Source organism: Dipteris shenzhenensis, chromosome 24 (assembly GCF_047967505.1).
Source record: "Dipteris shenzhenensis isolate YYH24624 ecotype China chromosome 24, Dip_SZ_1.0, whole genome shotgun sequence".
In the NCBI taxonomy this organism is placed as follows: Eukaryota; Viridiplantae; Streptophyta; class Polypodiopsida; order Gleicheniales; family Dipteridaceae; genus Dipteris; species Dipteris shenzhenensis.
The window spans coordinates 4840087-4866048 of NC_141619.1; the positions used below are offsets into that span (position 1 = coordinate 4840087).

The window sequence follows — 25962 nt, forward strand, 5'->3', positions numbered from 1 at the left end:
GCTTGGGAACATAGAGCACATCTTTGACTAATCCTTTTGTACCAGTGAAATTGTTCATAGGGATAACACCTGTCCCTTGAACTGGATTCGGTGTATTGTCTGCTGTGTAGATGACATTTTTCTGTCCTTCTAATGGCTTCATTTCTGTGAACCATTCTTGATGATTTGTCATATGAGATGATGCACCGCTGTCGATGTACCAAGGATCTTGTTCCACTTGGTCGACTTGATAGCTGTAATCCTCTTTGGGATTGAAATCAGTGTCTAGGTACACTGTATCAGTCTGATGCAATTTCTCACTTGCAAGAAACATATTTCCATGTTCATTTGCAAAATGACTGTGACTAGAATGTCCACCACGATGATTTCCTCTGCCTCGGGAATTCTCTCGGTTACTGCTGGATTGACCGCCTTGGTTGTACTGCTTCTTGCGGCAATCTCTTTCATAGTGTCCAAACTTGTGACAGTAGTTGCACTGAATGTTTGACACATTGGTGGATGCATTCCCTGGTCCTTGGAATCTTCCTCGATTGGAATGATTTTCTCTTTGCTGATTTAGATTTTGCTGAGGATGATGCTGATGCTGATGTTGATGCTGACTTTGATTTTGTTGCTGATGATCACTTTTTTGGTATGATCTACCTCTGCCTCTGCCTGTGCCTTTGCCTCTGCTTCTATTTGAAGCTGTGAATGCCTGATCATTAGAATGACCTTTACGTGCTTGAATTGCCTTAATCCTGAGTTCTTCACCAAGTAGAACTGACTAAAGTTCTTCCAGTGTCGGAATTTGCCATTGGATCGCAATACTCTGGACTAGATTCTCATATCCCTCTCCTAGTCCATTCAGGATTACTTGAACCATTTTTGCGGGGTTCATAGTCTCTCCTGCTGCTGCAAGTTGATTGTTGTACTCTTTTATGCGGAGTACATAAGCATGACCGGTTTCACTGCTGTTGCGGAAACTTTGGTTGATCTGGTTTCTCAGGGTGAGAATCCTGGATGTGTTCTTGGACTCGTAGATGTAGGCCATCTTCTGGTGGTTCTAGTGATGCCCTATAGGCCATGGTATGTGCCTTGTAGGCATAAGTGTAGGCACTTATAGTGTTAGTGCCTTTTAGGCCACATAGGACACTTAGTCCTATGTGACACCTAGGACACTTAGTCCTAGGTCTAGGTACAAGTACTTTGTACTTGTGTATTTTCATCTCATCTAAGTTGTGATGTGACTACTCAATAATCGATTCGTCTTGTACCTGCACTCTCTCTCTCCCCCTTGTTTCGTACCTTCAGTGGTATTAGGGCAGAGCTTTCGCTTCCTGTGCCTCTGGTCCGTACTGCCCGTACAACAGTACGGACGTCCGTACAACCAACGGATATTGTACCGTGTACCGTACCTTCAGTGGCTGCGCATTGTCGTACACTGCATCGCCGTACTGAAATCGTGCATCGTTCGCATATGTATCGCGGGTTGCCGTACATCCGTCGTCACCTGTACCCGCGCCGTACAACCGTATGGCTCTACTCCGTACTCTGCATCGTCACTTGTACATGCTCCGTACTCTACGTCATCGTACCTTTAGTGGTACCTGATCCGTACTTGCGCTGCCCGTACAGACCCGTACATGCAGTACAAGTTCTATGTAAATCCGTGTACCTTACCTGCAGTACAAGTCCTACGCAGATCTCTGTACCTTCAGTGGTACACCGTACGTCCGTACAGCCATACAGCAGTACTTAAGCTGACAGTACAGCCATACGTTGTACTTGAGCTGTCTGTACAGCAGCTTGATTGCAGTGCATTCAGTCACATTTGGAGGACATTGAATCTTTTTTGCAGGATATTGAGTCAGATTTGCAGGACATTGGGTCACATTTGCAAAATTTCAGCAAAATTTGGGGCTTTTCCACATTTGCCCTCTTTTTGGCCTATTTGCCCTCAATAAATTTGGGGATATCACACCTTTCGAAGCATGGAAAGGCAGGAAGCCTTCACTTTCACACATGAAAGTTTTTGGGTCTCTTGCATATGTTCATGTACCATCTCAGCTGAGACATAAGCTTGATGACAAGGCAATCAAATGCATATTCATTGGTTACAGCCAGGAGAGTGGAGGGTATCGGTTATATCAACCAAATACTGGGAAGATTATTGTCAGTAGAGATGTGATCTTGCTGAACATTCAGCTTCTCCTCTTGTGGACTGCAAAGCAAAGCCAGATGTTGACATGTTTGATGCCTTTGAATCTTGGTTACCTCTACCATCATGAGAAGAGGATTTTGAGCAGCAACATGAGCCTCCTGCAGGCCCTCCACTAAGCAATAATCAGCCTCACCCTCATGCTGATTTGCAGCTTTCTCTTCGGGCACAAAATGATCCCACTACTCATGATGCAGTCATTGAAGAAAGAGCTGTCAATAGACAGCAAAGGCAAGTTCCCAGATGGCTTCTTGACACATTGAGGGACAGCAAACAAGATCAGCCTTTTGCTGCCCGGACAAGATCAGGGAATAGACAGCATGGTCACTTTCTTGAGCTTGCACTCCTTGCTACAGCTTGCAATGAAGAGCCTTTGTGCCATAAAGATGCTTTTGACAGCAAAGAGTGGATGGATGCAATGAAAGTTGAGGTACAATCTATTGCCAAAAATGACACATGGGAATTAGTAGATCTCCCACCTGGCATGCATGCCATTGGAACGCGGTGGGTCTACAAATTAAAAAGGAAATCTGATGGCAGCATAGATCGATACAAAGCCCGTCTTGTTGCAAAAGGGTATGCCCAACAACAAGGCATTGACTTTGAGGAGACATTTGCTCCCACATCCAGGATTACTACCATTGGATGTGTCATTGCCATTGCAACCCATCATCATTGGCAAGTGCACCAGCTTGACATCAAGACCGCTTTTCTTCATGGGGATCTGCAGGAAGAAGTCTATGTCACACAACCTCCTGGCTTTGAGGTTGTTAATTCTGAAAATAAGGTATGCCGGCTTAGAAAAGCCCTTTATGGTTTGAAGCAGGCACCCAGGGCATGGTATGCCAAAATTCATGCACACTTACTATCCCTTGGTTTTCAAAATAGTCCCACAGAACCCACTCTTTATGTCCGTGGGAGTGGACCTGATTTTTTAGTGCTGATTTTATATGTGGATGATATGCTTATTACGGGCCCAGATACTCAGCAAATTGCAGCTTTCAAGGCTGATTTGCAGCAGATTTTTGACATGTCAGACATGGGACTGCTCCATTATTATTTGGGCATTCAGTTTGCTCATGTTGAGGGGGGTATCATGATGTCTTAGTGCAAGTATATTGGACAGCTCCTTGATCGTTTTCAGTTTGAGGATTGCAAGCCAATCTCTACTCCAGTGGACCATGGCTTCAAATTCTCAACTCATGATGGGAGCCCACCATGTGATATCACTCTTTATCAGTAGGCTGTTGGATGCCTTATTTATTTATGTCACACCAGACCTGACTTGGAGTATGCGGTATTGAGACGGCTGCTTGTGAGCCATGGAGTTTGAGTAGCTAGGCACCTATCTCGTTGCAGGTGCTTGCAGCATGGAGTTGGAGCTCGCCTTAGGGGCTTTTTGATAGGGACGGCCATCAAAGGAGCTTTGTACGTTTGGAGCTTGGGTCGCGGCTGGACAAGAAGACTCCAGCGCCTGGAGATGTGACATAGGACGTGAGGCAGGGCTTTCGAGCCTAGAGCTTGGAGTGTGCAGCCGTGGTCGCAGCCGCATAGAAGGAGGTCCATCGGGAGTCACGTTTGGAGAAGGTTGCCGTAGATGGCATAAGAATATGGCCAGCTGTGGGCTTAAGGCTTTGTTGGAGTTGCATGCGACGTGAAAGGAGGCCCGTTGGTGCAGTGGCTTGCGTTCGTTGTAGCCCACAATATCTCGTCGATGGAGCCTTGGTTGTTGCTGGGCTTCTCTTGAAAAAGAAAACACTCTCAAACTCTCTTGAGACACCTCTCTATCTCTTTCTCTGAGAATGAGACTAAAACCTTTCTTTCTCACCCTATCTCTTTCACACAGTAATAGCTCTTGAAGCTTTCAATGAACACTCAAAGGTCTCTCTCTCTCACAGAATAAGAAACACTCAAGAGAAGGAACTAAAATCTCTCAAGAATGAACGGAATTCCCTCAATGCAATGGAAGGAATCAATGGACGGAAATTCTCAAAGCAATGAACAAAATTTTCATTCAATGGACGGAATTGTCTCTATCACTCAACAAGTGAAAGAAGAAGAAGTTCTCTCAACGGAAGAGAACACTCGATCTCTCAATCTCTCAATCACTCTCACAAGAAGGATGGTGCCTCATCGGAAGGCAGAACCATGCTCTGATACTATGACAAAATATGCAGAGGGGAGAGGAGAAGAGTGGAGATGAGGAGAGAGGACACAACTAGAGAGCACACCACAAATGACTAACTGTACACTAGATTTAGTTGAAAAAATAGAATATATACAAACCCTTTAGGGTTAGGGTTAGGGGATCTAACCCTTTCCTTTATAGCACTCTATAAGGTTAGTGCTATGCACATATGATCACGTGATGGTGCTATGCACACATGATCACATGATGTTGAGCGAACTCTCAACATAGAGGGTAATGATCTTTTCAAACTCTCAAATGTTAGATGATGTATCTCATTCTTGACTGGTTCTTCAAAACTAATATTAGTCAGTGAAGAACCGATCTTTGCAAAATTCTGAATGAGCCTCTTATAATAGTAGGGTTAGGCAGCACCCCATTCTGCAGGAGCTACACACACCAAAGAGCAATCTCAACTTGTGAATATTCTTGAGCGTAGGCTACTTTTGTGTTATGATAGTTTTCTTGGAATCCACCTTAAATCTCTTGGCGATGCCTGCATAACCTAAAGATTTCTTTCTGGTTGTGACAGCAAGTAGGGGACTTATAAGGTCCTTATTTCTTCTTTGGGATCCTCTAAATTTCTGGTTGTGACAGCAAGAGTAGGGCAGACATAACATTTTTGAATTTTTAATGATGTCTAAAGATTCCGTACTTCATAGTTTGATTAGAATTTTTGTTCTTCTTCTACTTTCTGAAACCTTGTTTGTCTGTGTTTGTGCAGTGCCTTTATCATCCATTGCCAAGAGGCAATTAGAGCCTTTGATTCAGAAGGCAGCTTCTTTGGCACCAGAACTTGAGTCCATGGGGATTGATCTACCAAGCTGTCCAGCAGATGCGAAAAGTAGAGATATGGTGTATGGCTTAAAACTTGCAGAGGAATATCACATAAGCTTGTCACGGACAGTCCCTATTCGCATTCATCAGATTGATTCAATTGTAGCTATGCTTCGGCACAAGTTTGCAAGCCAAAAGCGGTGAGGAGCCTGCCTTGCTAAATGCCTTGCCTTGATGTCCCTTGAATGAGACTTCGTGTTTTGTTGTGAAATTTGCAGGCTAATGGTCTCTTTTGTACTTGGGGATATGCGATTGCTGATTTTCTTGTTTTCCTGCTGTTTAGCCGTACAGGTGTTGGCTTGAATTTGCCCAATGGGAGGTGTTTGTGAATGATGACCACTCTCGGTCTTTTCTCGCTCTTGAAGTCACAAAAGCAGGATCTTCTGAGGTGTGAGATTCCTTGTTTTTTTTGGTTGCAACAATGACAAATGCTTGTTTGCTCAGTTTGTAAGACCATGCCATAGATAGGGGGAGTACCAATTGGAGCTATTAGTGTTACCTCTTGTCATGGACATGGGATTTTGGCGTGTAGGATTACTGAAACCAACTCCAACCACAAAATTGCAGCAGCTGGGAGACATGGTAAGTTATTCGCAATCCAATCTGGCAGAATTGCGGCAGCTAGGAGACATGGTAAGCTATTCGCAATCCAATCTGGCAGAATTGCAGCAGAAACGGGCCTGTTCGAGAAAACCACAACTACATCTAGCCTGCTGGTACAAGTTGCAATCAGTCTCTCTCTCTCTCTCTCTCCGCCATACAACCGTACAGCCGCCGCCGCCGTATAGTTGTCTGCTTAAGCCTTCGTCTTATAGGCCATATAGCAAAAGCCATACAGGCCATACATTAGCAAGTCGTCCAGAACAGAACAGAAAGGGGGAGAGCTAATACACCTCAAACTGTGCTGATCCCCTGCCCCAATTTGAGGGGTTAGCTTCAGCTGAGGGGTCTATAGATTGCACAGGCTACTGTTATGGAGTCCCCCTCTTTCTGTAAGATGAAGCAACTCACCACCACACCAGTCAGCAAGCCCTCGTGCTCTGATATTGCAGCCTCATCAGCGACACCCATCCCATATGCACTATACTTTAAGCGAAGGATTGGATCAGACCTGCAGGAGCACATTTATTATCTACAGCAAGAAGTAAGAGAGCGCCGGATTACGGTGGTTTGGCCATTGCCTGTTGCTCTCTGATCAGTCGTAGTAGTGTCTCCCTGTGCTGACGCATCTCCATTAGGTAAAGCCCGATACAGACCTGGTCATGGAAATGGATGTCGTGATAAAGGGCCGAAGCCACTCTCCTCTAGGTAGAGACAGTGGTAGCACCCCCGGATCTCGTAGTAGTCTAGGCAAACACAAAGAAAATGCTCCTCTGTCTCAACCGCCCCCAACGTACATAGCGTGCAGACCCGTTGCTCTCTGGGTATTCCTGCTGCTCTCCTAGCCTCGATCCTCAGTTGATGGGATGAAACCCGCATCTGACCAATGGCAATCCTCAGCGCATGGGAGACTCGTCTGTCCTTGAGATACTGAGGTCTGATCATGAATCCCTCCTCTGATACTCTCAAGAAGTGGTCGCGGTAGAACTGGGTCTTGGTGGGGAGCTCTTGGTCCTCCCCCCAAGTGTGGGATGTATGAAGTTGGAGGAGGTCTAACCGTATGATACGGTTGATCTCATGTTGTGGGATTGACTCAATAGGCGCATCCATGCTGTACTGAAAGGGGGGAAGCCTGTCCGTTTGGATACCGTGCCTGGCAAGCCATGTAGATATGCGTGCATATCATGTGTCTGTCCCGCTCTCTGCTAGCCGTCTGGATGACTCTAGGGCCAATCTCGGGAAGTCTCCAGTGGGGTAAGTCCCAGACTCTGTGGATGAAAGTCACTGTTTGAAAGATGGCATCAACCTGGAGAGGTGTCATGGCGAGCTCTACCTGTATTGGCCAAATTCGGAGGTCTCCAGTGGGGTAAATCCTTGACTCTGTGGATGAAAGTCACTGTCTGAAAGATGGCATCAACTTGGAGAGGTGCCATGGCGAGCTCTACCTGTATTATCTCATGTGGGACTAAGGGCTTACATCGGATCATCATGGACCCCATTGTCACTTGTAGCCGCTCGAAGCTCCTCCAGTTTGTCCTTGGAAGATCACATCTCCAGAACGGTGCTGCATACATGGTAGTCGGTCGCACTAGTGTGTCAAAAAGCCAGCCCTTCGTCGGTGGATCTTGGACGTGCGCGTGGAAGCATTGTCGCTCTAGTCTAGCCAAAGCTCTACGCCCTCGTGTGAGCCGTGCCTGGGTTGCATGGGTCATTGTGAAGATGGGCCTTGTGAAGACTGCTCCCAAATATGTGTACGACTGCACTATCTACACTGGCTCGCCTCGATAGGTGAAACTAAGCCCAAGTTAATACTTTGTTATAGTAATTTAAACTTCTTTAGAAACATGTCCATAAATATCTTGTTATTTATGCTATAGAAACACTAGAAAGATATTGCCATATGATATAAATGTATTTAATAAGTAATTATATATGTATAATATTATTACATTGAGAGTGATTATGAGGGATGTTTCTTAAAGGAGTTATTTTTCAACACTTTTTAAAGGTAATAACAGGGGTACAAAAGGATGTCTATGAATAAGAAAATTTATGTTATGTAAAAATGAATGAGTGACTAGTCTACATATTTTTATGAGAAAGGGATCTAGTTCTAGTGAAATAAAAGTGTAAAAACCATGTTTCCTAAAGAAATACAATTTTTTAAATCTCTTGAAAAACACGCTCGGATAAACCTGCTCATAGGTTTTTGCTCGTAAAATTGATGCATCCGTGATTTAGGGAGGAAAGAAAGAAGAAAGAAAGAAAGTCTACTAACGTCCACTAGAGACCAAAAGGTCTATGAGACAGCAAGAAACTCTCTAGTACAACTGCTTTAGAGAGGGCGCATGGCAGCTCCCAAGGAGTGCAAAAGCAACCCCCAATTATTTAGAGTACCTACATAATAGTCTAAAAGAGTAATCAGCTATACGTTAGTTTAAGACTGAGAGTCTTTTGGTTTTGATTTAAACTCTCTGATTAGGGCTATGTCTTCACGGTAAACTGCCCATTTTCCATCCTTTCTGGCAGCCCTGACTTTAGCTAATTCAGTTGCCTTATTTTTGAGTTGAGCTTGTGTAAGCTCCTTAGCTATCCATACTTTGGTACTCTTCAGCTTGTAAGATTGTCGAAGAAGCTTGATTCGCATATCTTTTGACTAAGTGTAAGGATTGCCTGACCTTTGTAGTACATAATAGAAGCGGGCCTGGAGTTGTCATCATCCCCCCATCATCATCCGTCCATTCAATGTTGGGCAAGCCTGCTTTGATCTTTGTCAATATTTCACTATAAGTGTCCTCCTCTTTGTACCAATCTTCTGGAAGTCCCTCTATTCTAGTCTTTAGCACATTATCACATCTAGCTTCGTGTTCTTTAATCTCTGCTTGAATATCAGATTTACTTGCTTTGGTATCCACTTCCACAATCACTTCCTTCTTAGCAGTTTGTACTTCAATGTGAACAAGATCTTTGATTGTAGAGACTAGCTATGGGGTAGGGGAGGAGTCCTTACAAGATTTTACAGCCTCATCAATTACTGCCTGCTTACCAGGCCCTTTCAGAATGTGAAGTTGAGCTTTTACTTCTGCTAGGTCCAATCGTAGCTCTTCACTGCTTGCTGTAGATAAAAAATATGATCCTGTTGCCCAAGGAATGGTCATTTGGAGCCTTCTTGTTGATAATTGTGTGCATACGGAGAGGGTGTCATTGCTGCAACTGTAGAGTAACGAGTCCTGATGGAGGTTGAAGGAGTTGAGGGGGACTTGGAGGAGAGGGTAGGCCAGTCCATAATTGGCTGTTTGTAGAACCTCCTAGTTGAACCTAACCCCCAGGTTGGGTTGGGGGTTTAGCCCAACTCAAGGTTAGGGTTAGGGTTTAGCCCAACTCGGGGTTAGGGTTAGGGTTAGGATTGGGGGGGGTGTTTGTTGTTGACGACGGGATTGGAGGGTTTGTTGGTGACGACGGGCTAGGGGGGACTGGCGGCTGGCAGCTAACGAATGTTAGGGGCTTCTGGCTTCTGGCGGCTATTGGAGGGCACATGGCAGCTCCGAGGGAGTGCAAAAGCAACCCCGATTATTTAGAGTACCTACATAATAGTCTGAAAGAGTAATCAGCCATACATCAATTTAAGACTGTGAGTCTTTTGGTTTGGATTTAAACTCTTTGATTAGTGCTATGCCTTGTCGATAAACTGCCCATTTTCCATCCTTCCTAGCAGCCCTGGCTTTAGCTAATTCCATTGCCTTTTTCATCAATTGAGCTCGTGTAAGTTCCTCAGCTATCCATATCTTGGTCCCTTTCAACTTGTAAGATTGTCGAAGAAGCTTGATCCGTAAATCTCGTGACTTAAGTGTAAGAATAGCATGTCCTTTGGAGTGCCGGTTATTAGTTGCCCGGCCATCATCGTCATCATCATCATGATTATCATCATCAACCTTCAGGCATGGTTGCTTTGACAAGTGCTAAAGTCTCATTGAATCTTTGAACCATCCTTCAGGGAGCCACCCCACTCTAATCTTCAATGCATTATCACATCTAGCTTCGTGTTCTTTTATCTCTTCCTGGATATCAGTCTTATTTGCCTTTGTGTCGAACTCCTCAATCACTTCTTTCTTGATTGATTGTATTTCCATATGAACCATATCATTGACTGTAGAGATTAGTTGAGGAGTAGAAGGAGAATTCTTACATGAGTTCACAACCTCAGCAATTACTGCCTGCTTGCCAGGTCCCTCTAGAACTTGAAGTTGGGCTTTTACTTTTGCCAGCTCAAGCCTTAACTCTTTGACGGCTTGTCATGAGAACGTAAAATTATGGGACTTTCGATTTGCGACTCCCGTACTTTGCGGGTGACTGCCTTGAGCCTTTGGGGCGCGAGGGTCCGGCCATGGGACGGGACTTGGAGAAATAAAATTCCCTAGTGGGTCCTTGGAAATCCTGAATGCGCGCCCAGTTACTAGGCAATTAATTCCTAGGGTCAAAGGGTGCAACAAGGGGGCCAAAAGAGTGGTGCAATTAATAATTGGGCGCCTTGTTGCCTGTTAGCTTGTATCAGATTGTTCCTTGTGTTGAGCAGGTTGAGAAATATTGCTGCGGGATGCCTAAGGAGTTGAGAGACTACTGCACGAAGAATAAAGTCTCCAATATGTCTCAGCTTATCAAGAATGCTAGCACGGCATATGCTTTGATGCAGCGGAGGACTTCTGGATTCAAAGCTGGACAGAAACATGAATCTAAGAAGGATGACACAGACAAGATATCTGGGTTTCGATTTTCCAAAATAGAGAAGAAGGCTAATCGTCAGAAGGCTGCGTTTGTTGAAGGGAGGCGACAAAACAATAAAAAGGCAGCTGCGTATTTGAGTCCATAGGAGTGGAAAACTGTCTATGAGGAAAAGAAATGTTTTAAAAGAATGTCTAACATCCACGGGAGACCAAGTGGTCTATGGGACAACATGAAAACCAACTAGTATATCAGCTTAAATCACTGCTTGTATTGGTCGATGACATTGAGTATGTGATCCATGGTCCCATGGTCATGTTGGAAGCCAGTCTGCCCCTCTGTCCTAAGTCCTTCATCAACATAGCTTCAATTACCAAGGGGAGCTGGTTGAGATCATGCAGCCATACACCTATTTCTAGGGGCAGTCTTCGTGGGCCCATGACTCACACGTGGACAAGAAGCCTGGCTCAACTAGAGAGAGAATGCTTTCAGGCACACTTCTAGGACCCTCCGACAAAGAAATGGCTATTTGATCCACTTGTGAGGACGACACCCATGTATGCTCGAGGAGTTCCCTGTCGGTAGACTAATTAGTGGAGATTCGTGAGGCTAAAGGTGATTATTCAAAAAGCAAGCTTAAGTTTTTTGAGCAACGTGCAGCATCTGATTGAGAAGCTCTCAGGTTAGGGTCTCGGAGTTCTGAATATAGCACCAACTCACCATCCCACAGGCTTTGCAGGAGAGCGACTATGAACATGAATATTGAATAGTGAGATTCTTAACTTCGATGTACAAATCGATGATTTAGTTTTTAGACTTGGGTCCTCTTACAAAGTAGTGTGTACATACCCTTTCAGTAAATGTGCAGGTGTGTTTTTTGTGGGCTTGGATTTTCTCAAGAAACTCTTGATGTGCTTTTTGCACCATGCTTGCACACATACCACATCATGTGTGCAACATTTTATTTTTCTGAGAACTTGCAATGTATTGTGACATGAAGTTGGGGGTAATAAACTTCACGTACCTCTTCACTTCCTACTGCTTTTGAACTCAGTGATGGAGATATTCATCACTGGGAAAGGGACATTAAAAAGAAGCTTTTATACCAAGAGACCACGCCATACTATCCTCCCTTATATGAGAATGAAGATGGTAATATATATGAACATGACATGAACTACTATATATTGAGGAGTTTGAAGGGGCTGATTGGGTCAGATGGGTAGGTTCTGGGGAAACATTGCACCTCCTTCATAGATACCTTTACAATTAGCTCAAAACATTCTGCAAGCTATTCAGATGATTTGCAAGTCACGGCATTCAGATGGACCGTCCCCCCCCCTCTCCAGTACAGCTTGGATGCCCCATCCCTTCAGATACCACAAGATGTATCATACAGCTGGATCTACTCCAGCTCTATACATGATACATCGTGGACTTTGGGGGCGAACCAGAAGTTTCCCACCAAGATTCTATTCTATCATGATAACTTCATGAGAGTATTGAAGGATGGAGTGATTACCAGAGGCCAATATTTGACAAATGGGTTTCGTACACATTGAGAATTGCCAGTAGACAAATGCGGGTCTCATCCCATCAGCTGTCGAAGCAGGGAGAGCTACAGGCACACCAAGAGAGCATCCGATCTTTAAGTCATGCACAGTGGCAGAGGTGGAGACAGAGGAGCACTTCCTATGCACTTGCTTATGAGGTCCGAGGATGGTACCATTGTCTCTGTCAAGGGGGGCACGAGTTTGGGTCAGTATCCCAGCTGATCCACTCCCGTGCCGAAGTCTACATTGGCCTCTATCTGATGGAAATGCGATGACATAGAGAGACCTTACTTTAGCAGTTCAAACGGCAGGAGGTGACACTACCACAGGAATCTGACCATGCACAACGACACGTCACCAACTTCTTTGTATTCAAGTCATCCTCGGGACAAGTAGAGTAGAGGAGGAGATAGCCAACATGAGCATGGATCAGCGGGAAGAGGTGGCGGAAAGTAGTGGAGCCAAAGACATAGAGACCATGCACGATGCAGAAGTTGACTAGAGCACGTATGATAGAGGTCCAGCCCATCCCTACCCTACCCATCTTGAGCTCTTGAGACGGCCCACCAGATACACAGATCACGGAGACTACGCCCCCCGTCGCAGCGAGAGACGACCCGACTAACACAGATACGAAACATCTTCATGTCTCATCAGAGAGTCACCATGGTGCCCAGATATATATATGGAGCACTAGCTTTGAGTGTTTGAGTTTTTGACCTTATTAGCTTAGCACTCAGCAAAGGCCTTAGCGAGAATGGCTTGTATGAGTTACTTTCTTCATTGTACTTTGTCTCATGAAGGGTAGCTCCCAGAGAGTGCATAAAGCAGCTCCAATTAATTAGAGTACCTACATTATGACTTGGAAAGAAACATAATCGGCCATACATCAGTTTAAGATTGAGAGTCTTTTGGCTTGGATTTAAACTCTTTAATGAGTGCTACACCCTCATGGTACACTACCCATTCATCGTGTAAATTCTTCAGCTATCCATATCTTAGTTCCTTTCAACTTGTAGGATTGTAGAAGAGAGGCTTGACCCGTAGATTCTGTGAGTAAAGCGTAATGATAGCATGACCTTTAGATTGTAAGATATGAGTTGCTCTAGGTTCATCGTCATCATCAAGAGCATCATCCTTATCAACTGTCCAATCTATATTAGGCATGTCTGCTTTGACATGTGCTAAGGTGTGGCTGAAAGAGTCCTCCTCTTTGTACCATCCTTTGGGGAGTCCCCCTATTCTAATCTTCAAAGCATTATCATGCCTAGCTGCATTTCCTTTAATCTTTTCCTGAATGTTAGCCTTATTAACCTTTGCATCAGACTCCACAATCACTTCCTTCTTTGCGGTCTGTACTTCAGTGTGAACTAGATCTTTGACTGTGGAGACTATCTGGGGGGTAGGGGGGAAGCCTTGCAAAATTTTACAACCTCATCGATGACTGCTTGCTTGTTAGGTCCTTCTAGAACCTGAATTCTAGCTACTACATTTGCCATTTGCATCTTTAACTCTCTTACCTGCTCTTGTAGATAAAAATTTTGTTCATGGTGCCCAATGATGGGTCGGTCTAGACCTCCTCGTAGTTATATATTACAGAGAGGATGTAATAGCTGCAACGGTGGCATATCGGGACTTGCTACCTGAGGTGATTGGGGTAGAGGGGAGGGGCTTGGAGGAGAGGCTCAGCCAATCCTTGTTGGTCATGTCTGCTGCTACCCCCTCGCTCAGCTAACCCCCTGGTTTGGCTGGGGGTTCAGCCCAAGGGCTAACCTTTGTCGAGGTTCGGTTGTAGGATTGTGATACGAAAGAGAGAGTGCAAGGTACAAAGAGTTGATAGATGAACAGCCGTCACGTCAACTAGTGTTATGAAAAAGAAGTACATAGTACTTGTACCTAGACCCTAGGACTAAGTGTCCTAGGTGTCACATAGGACTAAGTGTCCTATGTGGCATAAAAGGCACAAAATAAACAAAGTGCCTATACCTATGCCTACAAGGCACATACTAGGGCCCATAGGGCATCACTAGAACTGGGAGAAGATGGCCTACAAACCCCCCTCCATGGTATGGGCTGAAGTATTCTAGAAACGTCTCAGAATACCTGGTATTTTTTGATCATGGTGGCACATGTTCATCCAAAAGGATATAGCCATCTATGAATGTACAAGGTATGTCAAATCACGTAACAAAGGGAACCAAGTGTAAAGCCTGGCGGAAGACTTCGAACTTGGGATGAGGAAGTGCCTTTGTAAACAGATCTGCTATGTTGTCCTCTGTGGAAGGATAGGACAACTCTATGTCTCCTACTGACAACCGCTCTCGAACATAATGATAATGAACTTCTATGTGCTTGGTACGCGCATGAAACACTGGGTTACGTGCAATGGCCAAGGCACTTTGGCTGTCAGTGTAGACCATAGTGGAGGATGTCTGGCGAATACCAAGATCTGTAAGTAACTGTCGAAGCCAAACACACTCTACTGTAGCGGTGAAAGCTGCTATGTACTCAGCCTCACAGCTAGATGTGGCAACTGTTGGTTGCTTCTTGCTAAGCCAAGAGATACATGAATTGCCAAGCAAAAAACGATTGCCAGTATGTGACACTCTGGTGTCGGAACATCCTGCCCAGTCACTATCCGTTTAAGCATGCATGGTAAGTGAGCCCTGATCACCATAGAAGAGGGCTAAATTCTGAGTGCCTTTGAGATATTTGAAAACTCTCTTCACTGCCTGCCAGTGCTGTGAGCTGGGCATGTGCATGAATCTGCTGAGCTGAGATACTGCATACTGTAAGTCAGGTCTGGTGTGACATAAATAAATAAGGCATCCAACAGCTTGCTGATAAAGAGTGATATCACATGGTGGGCTCCCATCATGAGCTGAGAATTTGAAGCCAAGGTCCACTGGAGTAGAGATTGGCTTACAATCCTCGAACTGAAAAGGATCAAGGAACTGTCCAATATACTTGGATTGAGACATCATGATACCCCCCTCAACATGAGCAAACTGAATGCCCAAATAATAGTGGAGCTGTCCCATGTCTGACATTTCAAAAATCTGCTGTAAATCAGTCTTGAAAGCTACAATATGCTGAGTATCTTGCTAAGCCAAGAGATACATGAATTGCCAAGCAAAAAACAATTGCCAGTATGTGACACTTTGGTGCCGAAACATCCTGCCCAGTCACTATCCGTGTAAGCATGCATGGTAAGTGAGCCCTGATCACCATAGAAGAGGGCTAAATTCTGAGTGCCTTTGAGATATCTGAAAACTCTCTTCACTACCTGCCAATGCTGTGAGCTGGGCATGTGCATGAATCTGCTGAGCTGAGATACTGCATACTGTAAGTCAGGTCTGGTGTGACATAAATAAATAAGGCATCCAACAGCTTGCTGATAAAGAGTGATATCACATGGTGGGCTCCCATCATGAGCTGAGAATTTGAAGCCAGGGTCCACTGGAGTAGAGATTGGCTTGCAATCCTCGAACTGAAAACGATCAAGGGGCTGTCCAATATACTTGGACTGAGACATCATGATACCCCCCCTCAACATGAGCAAACTGAATGCCCAAATAATAGTGGAGCTATCCCATGTCTGACATTTCAAAAATCTGCTGCAAATCAGTCTTGAAATCTACAATATGCTGAGTATTTGGGCCCGTGATGAGCATATCATCCACATATAAAATAGGAAGTGACACGGTCTTTACTACTAATCTCTCTTGTTTCGTCGATTCACGGGCAAGGCAAAATCACAGGCGATGGCATCCCGAATATCCTCCCAGCCTCCTCATGGATTGCATGCACACGAAGATACGTAATTTTCATTCCTTCATGCCTATCCACAAGCCCACAATTCCCTAGATGGTTCCCTCATGCCACATGTCATCATTTTAGACCTTTAACTTGGCACACCATTTACCCCTCTCTTGGGGCACAATTAAAACATTTGCCCCTTGGCATTCTTAAACATTTAGGTGCACCTAGGCCTGAGCACCCAGAACCACCTAGTCGATGCCAATACACCCTCACCTAGGACCTTGGCAGTTACTTCCCTTGACCATTTTATTTACGCACATAAAATATTACAAAAGTCGGTCATCTAAGGGAAAATGCCCACTGATCTTTCCGAGGTCATGCTATCTCGGCTAGAGCATAACATTCCTTCTCTCTTCAAGCATCAGCGTCCTCGATGATGAAATCTGGGAACACTCTTCGTAACTGGTATACGGATTCCCAGGTAGCTTCTGATAGAGGTAGACCATGCCATGCAACCAACACCGTGGGTGTCTTCCGATTTCGCACTTGCATTGTTCCTTGGTCCAGGATTCCTGTTGGTTTGCGTCTTGCATTATCCTCTGTTGGGGTAAAGGCACATTGCCACCCCTTTATTAAAGATAGGACATCTATGACTATCTTAAGACAGTCATAGGGTAAAACCTAATCCTAATAAAACTAATGAGTTTGTGGTGTGGCTCATCACTTCACACCCGCACATTTGAGTCTCTCTCTCTCTCTCACACTCTCCCTCTTGCTCTTCTTCCCCCTTCCTAACCCTTCAACTGGTATCAGAGCCTTACTTCCTCTCTACCCCTGCCTACCTCTTCCTCTACCCCCTCGGGACTCGTGCCCTCAGGCAGCGTGGCGGAGCTTGGCATTGCGCAGGCAGCACGGGCTGCAGCGGGGCAGTGAGGGCGCATCGCGGGCCAGCGGGACAGCAGAGGCGGCGCGCAGGTGTACGGACGTACGTCGTCCGTACATCCGTATGGACAGGAGTCGCCCGTACAGCCTCGCGGGCTGCAGCAGATCTGCGGGCAGCAAGGCGGCGCGCACGTGTGGACGCCGGCAGCGTGAGCTCAGAGGCAGTGCGGGCTGCAGCGGCAGCGCTCGCGCAGGCGCAGGCAGCGCGCCTTTTTTCGCGCGCCGTACAAAACAGTACGGACGTACGGCCGTCCGTACTGCCGTACCTACAGGGAGCTGCATCAGGGAAGAACTTTCAAAAAATTTTTTTTTTCTCTTCTGGGATTCCGTACCCTGCACAGGTACAAAAGTACAGCAGGTACATCTTTTTTTTTTGGGGAAGAAAGAGAAGGAGAAAGAGCACTCTGCTCTTCATTCAGGATCATCTTTCAGTTCTCAAAACTGTGTTTTCTTGAAAGTACAGCAAGTACCTTCATCTCCCTCGTGCTTGAGGTGAACAGAACCACAGTGTGTGGTTGATTGCACAGTTATCTGTTTTCGTGAAGGAAATGCCTTGATTTTGCAGAGGACTCTTATGCTTTTACTGGGTTTGAATCTCAGTTTACGGGTGAGCAGATCATAGGGCTTTTGCCTGGCAGTTGATGCTTTGTATGCCTTGAGGTAGTGTGGTGCCAGAGAGCACACATTTGCCTCAATTTCCGCAGTGTGGAGGTGACATTTTCATGCAGGTCACATTTCTTGTGCAACACTCAGAGAACCTCAGTTGAGCCACGCTTGGCCAGGGCGCATCGAGTTTACTCGGTCCCTAACTGTCCATCGTTGACAGTGCTCAAAAGGTTCCTCATTGAGTGTTTGTACGTTGGGATCTGTGTATGTCATTTCTACACAGGGCAGTATATGCATTACACTGTTGGTTGATTTTGTCAGAGAGATTTTCACATTGCATGCTACCTCAGCGTTGAGGTGTTCTTCACTTGGTTCAGGTGTCAGATCAAGGGGCTTTTGCCCAGATTTTGCTTGAGAACACTTGGGTTACTGTCAGAGATCTTCAGAGGCCTTTTATCCCCTTGGCAGAAGGGTGATTGCTTGGGATTTATCCCATTTTCTGTTGCAGGTTTGTGACAGGCTGAAGTGTCTGATTTTTTTTTGGTGAACAAAAAAAAATCAGTTTATGCATATTAAATCAGTGCAATACCTCGTCTGAGGTGGGAGAAGTGATCAGTACAGCAGTGTTTACAGCAGTGTTTTGTGCTTTGTCAGTTGATGATGCACTGTTAAAGCACTTGTGGAGCAGCTGCAGCATTCTGAAATTACTATTTTTTATGCCTATTTGAGCACGGTACAATGTGTCAGAAGGTACAGTAACTGGAGGGAATTTTCTGTTTTGCTGCAGATTTTCTGACAGTAAAAAACAGCACTATTGTGAGTGCTCCTGGCTCTTGATACAGTGTGTCAGAAGGTACAGTAACTGTGAGGTTTTTTCTGAGAAATCAGAATTTTATTCAGTCTTTCTTGACTTACAGGGAGTCAGGTACTTTCCTTATCTGATATGGCATCAGGGGGAAGTGAATCATCAATTCTGAACATAAAGAAATTGGAAGGGGCACACAATTATGCATTATGGGCAGAACAGTGTTTGAATGTACTTCTGTTAAAGAAGATTTCTAAGCCCATAAGGGTGAAGGGTGTCAAGCCATCTGACATGACAAATGATGACTGGGAAGAGCTTGATTTGTCCGCAAGGGCAGCTATCATGCTCACTATTTCTGATACTCTTGTGTTCAATGTTCAGGCTGAAAAGACCTCTTATGGCCTATGGCAGAGGCTAGAAGAGTTGTATGCCCAAAAGAGTTCAGCCAGTAAGGTTTATTGGTTGAGAAGCTGGTTGATCTTCGCATGAAGGAAGGTACAGCTATGACCTCACACTTGAGTGAGTTCAATGCCATCTTTACACAGCTTCTTGCACAGGAATTGAACCTTGATGAGGAGTTCAAGGCTACTTTCTTGTTGTGTACCCTCCCTGAGAGTTGGGACACTTTCAAGACCACCCTGTCAAATTCGAATGTCACTCTTATGTATGCTGATGTAGAGAGCTCTCTCCTTATGGAGGAGATGAGCAGGAAGAATAATGCGAGCAGCAAGTCTTCAAATGCCTTGCAGGTACAGGATAGAGGCAGGACTCAGAAGGGGAGATCTGCTAGTAAGTCCAAATCCCGCAGTCAGTCCCGTGGCAAAAAGGATATTGAATGCATTTATTGTGGCAAGAAGGGACATGTGAAGTCTAAGTGCTTCAAGTTCATACGGGATCAGAAAGCCAAGAAGGCTGAAACAAAGGATGCAGGCAATGGAAGCAAAGGCAAAGGCAAGGCCAAGGCAGATGACTTGGATGCAGTGAATGTTGCAGCAGAGGACAGTGACAGTGACATACATGATGTTTTATGCTCTTCTGCTGTAATAGCACATACTTTGGTTATTGATGGCCATGACATGCACACCTGGCTCTTGGACTCAGGTGCTTCCTTTCATGTTACTCCTCATAGGGAGTGGTTTACTTCCTACACAGGTACTTATGGAGTTGTTCATCTTGGGAACAACTATGCATGTCAGATTGCAGGGATTGGCAGTATACAGATAGTGTTCCCTGATGGACGCACAATTATGCTTGATGGTGTTCGCCATGTGCCGCAAATCAAGAAAAATCTGATTAGCACTGGCTTATTGGATGACAGTGGTTACCGCACCACATTTGGGGATTCCAAATGGGTGATTACTGATGGCCAGGTTGTAGTGGCTGAGGGTTTTAAGAGTGATACCTTGTACCCTCTTTATGTTTCCAGTGTGGGTAATCATGTTGTTGCCATAACCGAGCTGCCAAAGGTTTCATTGTGGCATAGCCGGTTGGGACACATGTCTGTTAAAGGAATGCAAGAACTGTCACGTTTGGGTTATCTGCCGTCTCTTTCTTTTTCAGATTTGCCTACTTGTGATCATTGCATATTTGGCAAGCATTCTGTGACTCCTCATAAGAGGAGAACTCCCCAGAATAGAGCACCGCTTGATCTAGTGCACACTGATTTGTGTGAGATGCCACAGTTATCACTAGGGGGTGCAAAATATTTTATTACTTTCATTGATGATGCCACACGCAAAGTGTGGGTCTATTTCTTGAAGCATAAGGGCGATGCCTTAGATGCTTTCAAGAAGTTTGTCGCTCAGGTTGAGAATCGGACAGGTCGCAGGCTGAAATGCCTCAGATCTGATAATGGGGGTGAGTATGTGTCACATGCTTTGTGCAGTTTTGCGAAGCTAAGGGCATCAAACGGGAACTCACAGCCCCTCATAATGCATCTCAAAATGGTGCAAGTGAGCGGATGAATCGAACTATTCAGGAGAAGGTTCGATGTATGTACCCCATGGCTTTTGGGCAGAAGCCGTGCAAACAGCAGTTCACATTATTAACAGGTCGCCAAACAAGGCTTTGGAGTTGAAAGTGCCAGAGGAGGTGTGGTCTGGCAAGCCACCTTCATATAAGCACTTACGTGTATTTGGCTGCGAGTGTTTTGCTCATGTACGCAAAGAACTGCGCACCAAACTGGATCCAAAGTCTATCAGATGCATCTTTATGGGTTATGGTGACGAAGGTGAAATGGGGTACAGGTTATGGGATCCCGCTAAACGGAAGATTATACGCAGCAATGATGTCATCTTTAAAGAGGATAGTGTACACAAGGAACGCGTGCAACCTGTGGAATACAGGAGGGTTATTTATGATGATGTTGGACAGCAAAGAATGCCCATTTATATGCAGCAGCAGGCTGCTGCAGATAACCCTGTTCAAGAGGGTATACAGGCTGAAAATCAGCCAGATAATTTTGAATGATGCACCACTGGATATGCCAGCAGATGGGGCTGTAGAACAGCCAGATATGGTGGTACAGCCACCCGTCATGCATGACGAACAGGCTGGACAGCAGCCTAATCTGGAACATTTTGTTAGGAGGAGCACCCGTGTACAACGGCCTCCTGCCAGGTTTGTTCCAGGAGCCAATAATGTGGCTGATTTTATCATGCTGACAAATTGTGGTGAGCCTTCCAGCTTCAAGGAAGCTATGGGAAGAACAGAGAAAAAGAAGTGGGAGAAAGCCATGTAGTCAGAAATGGACTCCCTACTTCAAAATGATACATGGGACTTGGTGCAGCTACCTGCAGGCAGAAAGGTTTTGCCATGCAAGTGGGTTTACAAAGTCAAAGTGGATTCAAATGCTTTACCGAGGTATAAGGCCAGATTGGTTGCCAAGGGATTTAAGCAGGAGAAGGGCATTGACTTTGATGAGATCTTTTCCCCTGTAGTCAAGATGACTACTTTGAGAGCAGTGTTAGCTCTTGTTGCTCATGACGACATGGATTTATGTCAAATGGAGTGAATGGGGCTGAAGGAGGGCTGGAAAACCTTGAGGATGGAGAGAGTATGAGGCTGAAGGAGTGGAAGGAGCCTGGAGACCAAAATCAAAAGCAAAAAGACAAAAAATGTGATTTTGGAGACCTAGCAGCCTGTGTTGTCTGAAACGGCACGTTTCAGGGCTCTGAAACGCGTTTCAGACTGGCTGAAACGTTTCAGCCAGCCGTTTCAGGGTCCTGAAACGTTTCAGACCCTGAAACGAGGCCTAGCTGGGCTCTGAAACGCGTTTCAGCGTAACTGTGACCGCAATGCCACTTGCATCGGTTTCAAGAAACAGTGGTTTCTGGGGATCAACTATTTTTAACACCAGTCCTGTGACCACAGCTTGTTTTATGGTGTTAAAACTTTCCTGTTGATTCTGTCCCCATATAAAAGGTGCTTTATCTGAGGTCAGATCAGTGAATGGTGATACTATTTCGTAATATCCTTTGATATGCCTTCGATAAAATTAGACAAATCCCAAGAATGATCGCAAAGCGGTCAAACTCTGAGGGATTGGCCAAGTCAGTATCGCAGCCACTTTCTTTGGATCCATTTCTACCCCCTCTGGAGTAATTATGAATCCTAAATATTCAAGTCTAACCATACACAGTATAGTTTTCTTTTTATTTACATAAATACTGGCTTTCCTCAAAGTACTGAACACTATTCTTAAGTGTTCGTGATGCTCAGTAATACTTTTACTGAATACCAGAATATCGTCAATAAAATGTACTACAAACTTTCCGATATACGGACGTAGTAAATCGTTCATAAGCATGACGAATGTAGCTGGAGCATTGGTAAGTCCAAAGGGCATTACCAAAAACTCATAATGACCAAACCTGCTTCTAAAAGCGGTTTTATGCACATCCTCAGCTCTAATACGGATCTGATGGTAGCCACACTTAAGATCTATCTTACTGAAAATTACGGCCCCATGCAATGCATCTAGCAAATCATCGATCCGAGCCATCGGATACCTGTGCTTAATAGTGATATTATTCAATGCTCTGTAATCTATAGAGAGGCGAAAAGTATCATCTTTGTTCCTCTTTAATATCACTGGGGAAGCAAAAGGTGAAAAACTGGGTCGAATCTGTCCTAGCTTGAGGTATTCTTCAAGTTGTCTTCGCACCTCAGCTTCTTCTGTAAAGCTTAATCTATAGGGAGGTCTATTTACAGGTTCTGCCCCCGGGATAAGCTCAATTTTATGTTGAACATTCCGCTCTGGAGGTAACCCATAAGGTAACTCATCCCTAAAACAATCAGAGAACTTCTCCGATATCTCTTTAGCCAACTCGGCCATTTCCCCATCTTGGGTAGCCTCAATGCTGTCCGAACTTCCATGGCTGAAATCAATGGTCCTCGAGGTAAATTCTTTTCACCTCGCAAAACACATTCTACCCCGTTCATCTTGAACTGGTAAATATGCTTTTTCCAATCAATGGCTGGATTTTTCAAAAAATGCCAAGCCATGCCCTCTTAATAAGCTTCGAGTTAATTACATTGTGCGTTGATGTTGAGTCAAACAGCACAATTTCATCATGATTGGCTACTTGTCCTTTCATTTTAATCAACTCGGGCTCATCGAAAACCGTATACCCCGTTGCTGCGGGCTTTGAAAGGATGTTATCAGGTGCACCGCTTACTAACTTAGTAACAGACACACTTAACAACACATGTACTAACCTCTGAGAAGGTCCCGCCAATTGCATCTGCATATGTTCCGCATTGGGACTCTCCTGCATTTTCGCGTCGCATTCAGATATTATCATATTGGCCGTGCGACGGTCTTTGTTTAGTGGATAATCTTTCCACTGATGTCGCTGAAGGTAGCCGAAGCACAATCCTTCTTTTCTAGCTTTTTCTTTTTGCTCAGGGGTCAACGAGGACTTTGACCAAGCCCGGGCTGCCATTGGAGTTACTTTTCTTTTCACCCCAACGGTGGTACTTGTCTTTGCTTGTCCCTCAACCGGCTTCACCTGCTTGGTTTGGTCACTTGGCTGCGAGACACTTGTCTTTGAAGTCCATTTCCTCTGAAATCCCCCTTTTCTCGGGTACTCATGCTGAGTCCCTGCTTGCACAAACCCACTAGGTGTGCCTCTGGCATCCTCATAGTTCAGGGCTACTGCAATAGATTCATCTAATGTAGTCACATATTTAGCCCGAACTTCCATTTTAATCTTGTCGTTCAGTCCATAGATATAGTCTTTCAACTGAACCGACATAGGGAGAGGGTCTGTTATTTTCATAACACATTCCCTGAACTTGTCAGTATACTAGCTCGGGACTCTTCGTGAGGTGGAAGAAAGTGTTTCTTAAATTCAGCCTTAAACCCTTCCCAGGTGGTAGGGGCCTGATCTTTCTGTTGCTTTATCCACCACCTATCCGCTGCCTCAATAAACAGGTGAGTGGTCTCGTGGATTTTCTTTAGATCAGATCTGATTTCACAAATGGCGAAGGCTTCTTCCCACTTGTGTAACCAAACCTCGATCACATCAGAACTGCGCTCGGTCATCCAACCAGCGTACTTTTCCGGTCTATAATTAGCAATATTAGGTACCTTGACCTTCGCACGTTCTGACGAGTGTATACTGGGTTCTGGCTCTGCTGGAGCTTTGCCCTTTTCATTTCTAGATGGTCTAGCCAACAAGGCTTGCACCATTTCTCTAATTTCATTTTGACCAGCATTAACTTGAAGCTGCTGGTTCATGATCTGTTGTAAGGCATCTTCTAGTACAGAAATCCTACCCACCAAAGTAGGTGTTGTGTGATGGGACACTTGTTGCGTAGATCATGCTCTAGATTCACCAAGATTTACCCTAGAATCTTGTCCCTCTGCCTCCATTGTTTCAAAAGGGAAAATAGATTGGGTTTTTTTTTCCCCCCCCCCTCTTCACTTCGAATTTCCCTCTGCTGTACAGGAATAAATCGACTGCAAAATGGAAACTAAAATTTTATATAGAAGGAAAAAAAATGCCCCCTGGAAGCTCCACGTAATGCAGATATCTCGATTTCCTTTGATGAAGAACAAGGTGACCTTCGGAACAGCTATGGAATCAGCCCGCTCTCTGTTTCGGAATCAGTCTCAGCCCACGGGCTATTTACGTGACCACATCCCAGATGTGCAACCACCTTGAAGAACTGCTCGATGGCTCGTCGACCGAACCAAATCCGCTCTTAGCCTGATGGCAACGGACGATTTACTTCTCTGGTCTTAAACTCACCGTAAACCAGTGGGCGTCTAAACTTTCGCCACCTGGCTACGTGAGCCATACGTCCCTGCAATATCCCGGAGTCCGAAATTCCTTTGCGTAATACCACTACAAGCCTGCGGCTGTGCAGCTACGGTAGGTTGATACATGCCCTGCGCTCCTCGTCGTACCTCGTTGAGCCAGTCAACCACGCATCTTCCCTCTTCAAGTCGCCATGACGCGCGAAGCCAGGTCCTCACGCCTGCGATGACGTCCGTGACTATCAAGCTACCGTCGGTCCTCTAAGGGAAAATGACACGATTCCACAGCGTAATCCTACGCTGAAGCCTTGCTTCTAGTCCCAGCGACAGTCCAAAACTCAGCTATGCCATGATCTGCCCACGGTGCGCCGCTTGCTACGTTTGTCTAATCGTCACAACGGTTTTTGCGTCATAATCCTGTGCGGAAGTCTTTGCCTCCCTTCTATAAAAATCGTATGAATCCCCTCGTCCACGTGAGCGCTCTGATACCAAATGACACGGCCTTTACTACTAATCTCTCTTGTTTCGTCGATTCACGGGCAAGGCAAAATCACAGGCGATGGCATCCTGAATATCCTCCCAGCCTCCTCATGGATTGCATGCACACGAAGATACGTAATTTTCATTCCTTCATGCCTATCCACAAGCCCACAATTCCCTAGATGGTTCCCTCATGCCACATGTCATCATTTTAGACCTTTAACTTGGCACACCATTTACCCCTCTCTTGGGGCACAATTAACACATTTGCCCCTTGGCATTCTTACACATTTAGGTGCACCTAGGCCTGAGTTCTCAGAACCACCTAGTCGATGCCAATACACCCTCACCTAGGACCTTGGCAGTTACTTCCCTTGACCACTTTATTTACGCACATAAAATATTACAAAAGTCGGTCATCTAAGGGAAAATGCCCACCGATCTTTCCGAGGTCATGCTATCTCGGCTAGAGCATAACAGTAAGTGTGCATGAATTTTGGCATACCATGCCTTGGGTGCCTGCTTCAAACCATAAAGGGGGTTTTTCTAAGCCGACATACCTTGTTTTCAGAATTAACAACCTCAAAGCCAGGAGGTTGTGTGACATAGACTTCTTCCTGCAGATCTCCATGAAGAAAAGGAGTCTTGATGTCAAGTTGGTGCACTTGCCAATGATGATGAGCTGCAATGGAAATGACACATCTAATGGTAGTAATCCTGGATGTGGGAGCAAATGTCTCTTCAAAGTCAATGCCTTGTTGTTGGGCATACCCTTTTGCAACAAGACGGGCTTTGTGTCGATCTATACTGCCATCAGATTTCCTTTTTAATTTGTAGACCCACCGGGTACCAATGGCATGCTTGCCGGGGGGGAGATCTACTAATTCCCATGTGTCATTTTTGGCAATGGATTGTAACTCAGCTCTCATTGCATTCATCCACTCTTTGCTGTCAAAAGCATCTTTATGGCACAAAGGCTCTTCATTGCAAGCTGTAGCAAGGAGTGCA

The 25962-nt window shown here is 45.2% G+C and overlaps 1 protein-coding gene across 4 annotated transcripts in view; it reads left to right on the top strand.

Annotated features, from left to right (window-relative positions):
• Positions 1-25962, top strand: part of LOC147886111 (U6 snRNA phosphodiesterase-like protein) — a 98839-nt gene that overhangs the window by 30202 nt on the left and 42675 nt on the right. For 3 of the 4 annotated variants that reach the window (XM_087395531.1, XM_087395532.1, XM_087395533.1), the window contains exons 3-4: positions 5110-5362; positions 5514-5610. In XM_087395531.1, the coding sequence (XP_087251657.1) occupies positions 5110-5362; positions 5514-5610 (350 nt within the window). Of the gene's footprint in view, positions 1-5109; positions 5363-5513; positions 5611-5754; positions 5800-25962 lie in introns of those variants that run through there. The other variant, XM_087395534.1, reaches the window with a different exon arrangement.